The sequence below is a fragment of the Rosa rugosa genome, chromosome 6 (genome assembly GCF_958449725.1).
Source record: "Rosa rugosa chromosome 6, drRosRugo1.1, whole genome shotgun sequence".
NCBI classification, from domain to species: Eukaryota; Viridiplantae; Streptophyta; class Magnoliopsida; order Rosales; family Rosaceae; genus Rosa; species Rosa rugosa.
This window is the reverse complement of record NC_084825.1, coordinates 4,701,417-4,710,866: the sequence shown is the minus strand read 5'-3', so window position 1 is coordinate 4,710,866 and position 9,450 is coordinate 4,701,417. Positions and strand designations below refer to the sequence as shown.

At 39.2% G+C, this 9,450-nt stretch overlaps 1 protein-coding gene across 2 annotated transcripts; it reads left to right on the top strand.

Annotated features, from left to right (window-relative positions):
- Nucleotides 1–981: 981 nt before the first annotated feature.
- On the top strand, nucleotides 982–2,890 carry LOC133718829 (uncharacterized). 2 transcript variants are annotated; one of them, XM_062145707.1, is made up of 4 exons: nucleotides 982–1,244; nucleotides 1,345–1,526; nucleotides 1,919–2,076; nucleotides 2,257–2,890. In XM_062145707.1, the coding sequence occupies exons 2-4, from the start codon at nucleotides 1,511–1,513 to the stop codon at nucleotides 2,590–2,592; spliced, it is 510 nt and encodes a 169-aa protein (XP_062001691.1). In that variant the 5' UTR covers nucleotides 982–1,244; nucleotides 1,345–1,510; the 3' UTR covers nucleotides 2,593–2,890. The 2 variants fall into 2 exon arrangements, with proteins under 2 accessions (XP_062001691.1, XP_062001693.1); XM_062145709.1 differs by having other exon boundaries at nucleotides 982–1,526.
- Nucleotides 2,891–9,450: the final 6,560 nt, after the last annotated feature.

The window sequence follows — 9,450 nt, the reverse complement described above, 5'->3', positions numbered from 1 at the left end:
GGTCAAAAACTAGAAAGACAGATACACATGTCCTGGAGCCTTTTGGAATAGAGATTGGCAACCCTGCAGAGATTCCTGCTGGATATGAGGAGAGATGGATGCCCAATGCTCATGCAGTTGATACTCGGGGCGCGGAGGATAGGCTAGGATGCACTGAATGCAAGTATACCTGACCCATTGATTATTGTAATGCTTGGGGCTTTATAAGGAAGTCTAATTACTAATAAGTTATTATTAGCTTGGAGCTATTTGGAACATTTAGCACTTACTGTCTCATCTAAACGTTGGTGTATGCTACTATGGGCAAGAAAACGTTCAATCATGTTTCTGTATTGGCTTGCTCATTTAAGAGCTAAAGATTTTGATACCAGACCGTTGCAAGTGTGTGCTATTCATCTGGTACCTAGAATTAAGCTTTAGCACTGCATCTTGATCACATCCTACAGTAATAGTAATTAAGAATTTACATGGCATCTCAGTATGAATTGGACTGTTTCTTGTCTCTCAATCTTTTTGGCCTTTACAGAAAGGATTTTCTTTATGTATATTGTCTGTAACTGGTCTGCTTGTTTATGATGATGTTGGAACAGACCGGGTTCTATGTTCGTCAATACCAATTTATGGACAATTGGACAAAGCGAGGAAGTTGGAGACGAGGCCGGTTACATTGTTGGAATGTCAACTTGCTATCTACATCTGGGCTCTGTCAAAATAAAGGATGGGGATACTCTGGTTGTAGGATCTAATTACAGCAGCTCGCAGCTGCACACAAGTCATGGGCCTCTTCTACATAATTAAATACTGCTATTCTGGGAATATCCAATTTGTTTATGGATTGAAACATAATTAAATTGCTTCATGGTTTAGATTTATTACTGTCGAATCTCCTACTTAACCTGGATAATGGCTCTTCAAGGTAGTTGCTTTTTCATTGTAGTACTGTTAATGGGGCCTGATCTTAGCGAAGCAATGTTTTTCTTTTTTTGACAGTGTTTCATGGACTTTTAGCTGTCTTATATGCAACCCGATTTAAAGTTGAGAATATCACACCATTGTATTGTCATATCGTCAATCCAATTCATTTTCTCTCTGGCAATGAATATGGGGGATTCATCTTTTGGATGCATAAACTTGGATCCTGATTGTAAAGACTAAAGATGCAATGAGCTTCCTGATTTCTGTTGCATTTTGAGAACTCAAACCTACAAATGTTCTTTAGTCTATATTGACATTCCCCTAAGTTGGTAATGACCATGAAAACTTTGATTTTGTTCAAGCTGTTCATTATGAACCTTTGATTCAAATTAGGTGTGGCCTTACCTAGTTGTTTCTTTCTAATTTCAGAAAGCCAATAGTGCAAAGGCTTATGTGTTCATCCTCCTCTCCAAATCGGATTTGGCCACTGCTTTGGGGATGAACTATGTGTTGACCGAGAGTTGGGCGCCGGTGTACGGCAACGCCATATTGTCGAAATGGCTGATCAAGCGGTCTGAGGTTGAGAAAATCTTTGATGTCACTGATTTCAGGTGATTGTGATTTGCTTTACACCACATTCACTAAGTTGAAGGCATTGCATACATGCGTTTGTAATGAGAGTTACTAAATTAAAGTGGGTTTACTTCAAGGAAGTTTCTTATGCTCATAAAGATGATAGCATTTAAGAGCATTGGATTGGTATAGTTAAAATATTTGTGTCAAATTTAAATTTGAAGGGTGACATGGCAGTTGTCATTTTTGACAAATTTATACTCCAATGGATGTGCTAAATTCATATATTATTTTATTATTATTTTTCAGAGTTTTTAATATAAAAAATCACTTTTCCTCTTTCTTCTTATCTCTCCTCTATCATGGTTAAGTCATGTTCACTACTCTTCTTCTTCTTCTTCTTCTTCTTCTCTATTTTTCTTGTTGTAAGTTCTTCAACCAAAGGAGGAAGACGATAACTCCGTTTGCGCCAGCCCTAGGAGCTCAGGCTCCGATGATCACGTCGACGAGACCTCTTGTTGCTCAATTAACGGCTCGAGTGAGCTAGTGGAAGATGGACATAACCTCAAATTCGTAGATCTGGTGGAGGTAGTGATTGAAACATTTGAATAAAAATAAATTTGCTGCAATAAATTCATTTCTCTCTCCCATCTTCTTCAATTTTTGGGTTTTGTTGTCTCGAGGTTTTATTGCACTTTGGGGTTGCTTCAACATCAACAGTTTCACGTTTTGTGGTGTCTTTTACTAACTAAATTTAATTTTCACAAGATGACGGTGATGATAATGAGAGTTACGAAGTTGAATCGCGGAAAAACCATTCACAATTGGAAAACCATTCACTCTTCTTCTTCGGGGTTTAGTCTCCTTCTTGCTTCTAGGTCCAATCCCAAACTTCGGGGGTTAAAAGTCGACAATGCTTGGTGCCATAGCCGGCGCCTCTTCTCTGTTTCTTCATCTGTTGTGGATCTGGAATTGGGCGGCAACGACCACCCTTTCGAGGCCGGTCTCTACTTCGCAAAGCTCGGAATCAGAACCCGTCGAAGGACTGCGTCCAAGTCGACACCGGAAAATGTTATTGTGGGTCAATTGCTTGAGAAGATGTAGAACCGAAAAAGGAAAGAGAAAGAAACTCTGTGGTGAAAGAAGAGTGAGAGAGAGACGAGAGAGAAATAATGATTAAAAAAAAAAAAAAGACAGATTGAGTTTGTTCTGTCAAATTTGACAGCCGAGCTCCATATGTCATTTACACGTAGGATAAGTCCAATAGGTTGGAGTTCTTCTATATGTCTTTTGTTACCAATAGAAGCCTTCACGTGGATTTGACATATCCATTGGAGATGGTCTAAGTTCTCCTTTCATAGAGTCAGCAATCATTCTAAGCTTTATTCTTGTGGAAATAAGATATGAAATTATTTGGGTTATTGGGTACCTTTTCAAAAGCCTGAAGAAATACCCCATAATGTGTTTAGATTAATTGTATGGGTTGTGGGTCATAGTGGTCCTCTTCTGAACCAGAAAATTAAAATCTGATTTATGTGCTTTCTGCTAGGCTTGTTGATATGGTTCCTCGTCCTCGATGATGGTATGCACATGGCATCTAACGCAGAACGAAAGTAACCCTAGGTTTACAAGCAATAAACCTAAAATAAAGATTCTGAAGTCCACCAGATATAAAAGAGAAAACTCTCAATTTGATTGATAATATGATAAAAGATAGTTTCTGCGGCCGTTTAAAGTTGCTTATATATGAGAAAAAAAACCCTAGGGCGACTAACAATGAAACCCTAAGGCCCACGGGTTAAAACAGAACAAATCCAAAACAAACTAGAAAACCGAAAATTCTGAAAAAATAGTAAATTGCAGTTTTGAGGCCCTAAACGACCCCGAAAGCCCGAAAAGCCCACACATTGTGGAAAAGCCACAAGTTTTATTCCTAGCGCCGTTCCCTTTCCGGAAAGCTATAGCAATCGCGATTCGGACACCGAATGCCAAAGTTGCAGCAAACCGAGTTTTCCTCATTTTCCACGATCGAGCTGTTCTTCAATTCTTATCGCCATTCGCTCTACATCAGTCTCCTCCACCTCCGAAGAACTCGACCCTGAGTTCTCTTCAGGATAAAGAACATCATCTTCACGAAACTCATGCAGATCAGCAACATTAAAGGTGTTAGAAATGCCCATGGAATCAGGAAGTGCAACAACATAAGCATTGTCGTTGATCTTCTTCAGCACCTTAAAAGGTCCATATTTTCTTATCTTCAGCTTGTTGTAGGTACCAACAGGAAACCTCTCCTTCCTTAGAAACACCATCACGTCATCACCCTTTTGGAACACTTTAACTCTTCGATGCTTGTCAGCTGCAACTTTATACTTGGCATTAGTTTCTTTCAACTTGGCCTTAACTTCTTCTCTAACAGACTGCACATCCCTAGCCATGCCCTTAGCAGCAACACTAACAACAGGAACTTTAGGAAGCTTCATTAAATCAACCACATGTCGAGGAACAGCAGTATAAACTAATGAGAATGGTGACTTCCTTGTGGCGCTATGCACAACACTGTTATAAGCAAACTCCACCTGTGGCAAGGCATAATCCCACTGTTTGGGCCTATCTCCACAAACACTCCTGACCATGTTACCCAAAGTTCTGTTAGTAACCTCTGTTTGCCCATCAGTTTGAGGATGAGCTGTGCTGCTACGATTCAAAGTTGTTCCAAACATTCTCCACAACGTAATCCAGAAGTGACTAAGGAACTTCGTGTCTCTATCAGAAGTAATGGACTTGGGCACTCCATGCAAACGAACCACCTTCCTGAAAAATAGCTTGGCTATATTGGAAGCATCAGCAGTCTTCTTACAAGCTATAAAGTGCGCCATCTTGGAGAACCTGTCAACTACCACAAACACAGAATCCACACCCCTTTGGGTATAGGGTAATCCCAACACAAAGTCCATAGCAAGATCCTGCCAAATATCTTCAGGAATTGGTAAAGGTAAATAAAGACCAGTATTTTGGGATTGACCCTTAGAAACCTGGCAGGTATAGCACTTCCTCACAATAGTTCCTACATCCTTCTTCAGCTGTGGCCAGAAATACCTCTCCTCAAGGCTAGCAATAGTTTTATCTCGGCCCAAGTGTCCACTCAAACCCCTTCCATGCAGATCTCTGGTCAGTTTCTCCCTCAATGATGAACTAGGAATACAATGCCAATTGCCCTTGAATAAATAACCATCATTCACATAGAAATCTGCAACTGCATGATTGCTACTGCACTTGGCCCAAATCTCCTTAAAATCAACATCTTCCTCATATAATTCCTTCAAGAGATCAAAACCCACAACCTCCTAAACTAAAGTGACCAGCAAGGAAGCCCTCCGACTCAAAGCATCTGCCACTCTATTAAGAGTACCAGATTTATGCTGAATTACAAAAGGAAATTTCTGCAGAAAACTCACCCATCTTGCATGCATCTTGTTCACAGTTTTCTAACTATTAAGGTACTTCAAGGCCTGATGATCAGTGAACAATACAAATTCTCTCTGGTTTAAGTAGTGCTCCCATTGCTTCAATGCCCAGAACACTGCATAAAATTCCTGATAATAAGTACTCCACTTCTGACGAGCTTCACTCAATTTTTCACTAAAGAACGCTACTGGTCTCTTCTCTTGTGACAACACAGCACCTACTCCCACGCCACTAGCATCACATTCCAGTTCAAACACCTTGTCGAAATTGGGAAGAGCAAGAACCGGTGCAGTACAAAGTTTCTCCTTGATTAAAGCAAAACTCTTTTCTTGTTCTTCTCCCCACTGGAATTTTCCTTTCTTCAAACTTTCAGTAATAGGAGCATTAATGGTACTGAAATTTCTTACAAATCTCCTGTAGAAAGTAGCCAAACCATGGAAGCTTCGCACCTCAGAAACTGTTTTTGGGGCTGGCCATTCTCTTATAACTCGTATTTTCTCTTCATCAACCTGAGTGCCTTCTTCTCCAACCACAAAACCCAAAAACAATAGCTTGCTGGTGCAGAAAGTACACTTTTTCAGGTTAATGTACAGTTTATTTTCCTGTAAAGCTCCCTGAACCTACCTTAAATGTATAAGATGTTCTTCTTTGGTCCTGCTATATATCAATATATCATCAAAATACACCACGACAAAAGAACCAATAAAAGGACGAAGAACCTAGTTCATAAGCCTCATAAATGTGCTGGGTGCATTAGACAACCCGAATGGCATCACTATCCACTCATATAACCCATCCTTGCTCTTAAAGGCTGTCTTCCACTCATCCCTTGGCTTGATTAAAATCTGGTGGTAACCACTTCGAAGATCTATCTTTGTAAACACCTTGGAACCCTCCAGCTCATCAAGCATGTCCTCCAAACGAGGAATAGGAAACGTACTTGTACTTCACAATTATCTTATTTATGGCCCTGCTATCAACACACATCCGCCATTGATTGCCCTTCTTAGGAACAAGGAGGACTGGAACTGCACAAGGACTCATACTTTCACGAATGAACCCTTTCTTCAGCAAGTCTTCAATCTGCTCCCTCAAAATCTCATTCTCCTTAGGACTCATGTGATAATGGGGCAGATTAGGCAAGCTAGCTCCAGGAACCAAATCAATCTAATGCTGAATGTCCCTCATAGGTGGTAACTCGTTGGGCAGCTCATCCGAAATCAGCTCCTCAAACTCTCCTAACATATTCTGCACTTCCTTAGGGATCACCATATCTTCATTTGCTGTGGTCAACAACCCTTTAATCACCACTGGACAAATAACTTCAGATTCTTTAAAGGCTTCCTCCATCTCGAATTCACTGCTAGACAAGGTCAAAAAACTCTCCCCTTTCTTTACACCAGATCTCTCAAATTGATAAACAGGAGCCATGGCAATTTTATGACTATTCCACATACGAAGTCAGTTTAGAGCAAACACATCACCAGAACAGTCTCATCATGGTGTCGAAGCCAGAAGTCGGTCAGATCAAAAACAATTCTAGCTAGTGATGATACTCATTACAAATTGATAGCTTACTTAGAAAGGACTGAACTAACCAAAATGAGATTATTCAAAAGACTAGCTAGCTAACTAAGAGCAAAAGTAAAAATAAACTCCTACTCTACAGCAACCCAAATCCAAGCTTGTCTAATGAAGGTGCATAAGAACATAATGTTGTACCTCAACGAAGGCCAAACAAGGAGGGTATTGACTTGCTATACAATAGGGTGTTAAGGTTAGCCCACAACAAAGCCGCCCAATAGGCCTAATCCAGAGGAAGAGGAGAAATAGGATGAAGCCTAAAGGCCCAACCCACAACCCTCACCCATGCAGCCTGGACCATCAAGAGCTACACCACTGGTAAGATCGTCGTAGCCGCCTGCTTCCACTGAATCAGTCTGGTGGCCTCCCTAGCCTAGAAAACATGATAGGATAGTCATCCCGCACACCAAACATGCTGGCACTACTACCGCCACTGCAAACAATACGAACACCTTGGAGTCCAAACAAGATCTGCGTGCCTCCTTTAACGACCCGAGAAAGCATCGCCGATCTCTACATTGTCGCCACAAGAAGACCAAAACCGCCTCCCCCCCAGCAAGCTTCAACTGCGATTCCTTAACCAGTCAAAGGATCCGAAACCGATACCAGAATTCGATGTCGTTGTCATTTGATTCTCAATGTCAGAGCGTCCTATTTGTAGCCGGAGGATTCGCGAAGCCGCCACTTTTGCACAAAATCTAGGGTTTCAGTAGAGGTGCTCCTAGAAATCAGGAACTAAATGATTGGTTAAGGAAACATATTAGTTAATCTTGAAAGCCTAAAATAACAAATTTGGCAGAAGGGTAGTAAATTGGCTAAAATTAGCTAATTTTGAGGACCTAGGGTAACAAATTGGCCGAAATAAAATATAGGGCAACAAATTGACAGTAAGGTAAAACCTAAGGTACCAAATTAACAGTTATGCCTTCTTTCGAAAAAAAAAATTAACAATTAGAAATAATTGATCAAGTACTACCAGTCATTTTACTATTGAGTGAGCACATCTTGAATAATGATATTATTCTTGAGCACATCATTCAGAGTGTTTTGAAAAGTATTTTTTATCATCAATTTGCCATTCTTATATGCTTATAACCAAGGATTGAAATATCTGCGATATTTCCAATATATTCCCCTATATCTTCCTTTTTTGAGAGACTGATATATCATTAGGAAAAAATATCTTATCTTCCACCGTTTATCCAAAATTTATCCAATATCATCAAAAATCCTCGATATATTAGATATTAGAAATATTATCCTCAATAAAATGAATAAGTATCTGCAAAATAATTAAAAAAAAAAAACTTGTTTAAGGAAAACTGAAATTGGGAGAGAATTGAGTTATACTTCCATTGATAATAGAACATCTTTATATAGAGGATTACAAAGCATAGAATTAGAGTTGTACAAGGAAACGTAATATTACATTGATTGGATATCTCCAAGATTCTTCGATATTATCTCTAATTCTATCCCTATTACCACTAGGTTAAATAACCTAAAGTTTGGGCCAGATACATATTCTAGATTTACTTGAACAAAACTCAATTATTCACAGAGAAATATACATTATGGAATATGGAGGTTATATCAGGGTGTAAAATTTTAACAATGGTTTCTAGTTAGGATCTGACCTAATAAACAGGAAAATTAACCTGTTTGGGAAAAATACCTTGAAGTGAAACCTTTGAAGGCAGATTTGGGTGAAGCGAAAATCCCCTCAAGGTGAATCTGGGTGAGAAGTAATTCTCTAAATGCAAATCTATGTGAGGTGAAATCTCCTCAAGGCGAATCTAGGTGAGAAGAAATCCCCTCAAGACGAATCTGGGTGAGGTGAAATACCCTCAAGGCGATTCTGGATGAGAAATAATTCTCTAAATGCAAATCTGTCTGAGAAAAGGTCTCCTTAAGGCGAATATGGGTGAGGAGAAATCTTCTCAAACCTAATCTGGGTGAGGAATATTCCCTTCAAGAAAAATCCGAGTGAACAGTGGAATCCACATGAGGAGAATTCAGATAATGATGATGCGTGGGGTGGTACATCAATTTCGGATAGTTCTAATGATGATGAAGATGGTGGAAGCGGCCGGAACAGGAGGTGGAGGTGAAAAATATGAATATGGACAATCTTTTATGGGTGGAGGATTGAACCAATTCTCCTGTGAATGTAATTTTGATCATGCCACCTAAGATGAAGACCACGGAGCTAGAATAGCTGGTCATGGTGCTCAAGAGAAGATTGTTTATGGGAGGATGACTAGAAGTGCAATTGATGATCAAAGTACCCCATCTGATGTTTTTTCAATTGCCTTAAGTTTTGACTCTATCAGTTTAGGCACAGAGCGCAATGGGATCTCAAATGAATCTCATGAAGGCAACAATCAATTTGGAATTTTGGATATGACACTTATGGATATAATCAATATGGAGAAGTACATATGATCAGTCATCCAGTTAGATTCATCCTTATTATCTCTTTATAGGGGAAATAATCGGCAGCTCTAAAGAGATCTATCGTGTTCATCACTACAATTCGTACTATATGGGTCATATGTCATGATCTAATTATTATACTTTCGTAGACCAGCAAGCGACATTTCAACCACGTAGAGTCTCTTTTTGGATGTAGATGAAGTTGACATTCATATGTATTTATATGTAATTCCTATAAATTGACTTTTGCAAAAAATATATATTTTTCCAGATATCTCTGATATTTTTAATATCTCTATTTTTCAAAGTTCTGATAGATATATAAATACAAATATTTTAATCCTAGCTTGCTTATAACTATATTGCAATGCTGCATCACATTCACAATATAATCGATTGCATGAAAAAAATTAAAAATATGGTGAAGTATATAGGGATTTTTCTGCGGAAAAGGGCGTGGGGAGTCAGGTTAATCTT

What these genes read in the sequence shown, in the direction of transcription:
- LOC133718829 (XM_062145707.1), top strand. An exon ending in AATTCGTAGATCTGGTGGAG is followed by an intron (nt 2,077 to 2,256) that starts GTAGTGATTGAA and finishes AATTTTCACAAG; the next exon opens with ATGACGGTGATGATAATGAG.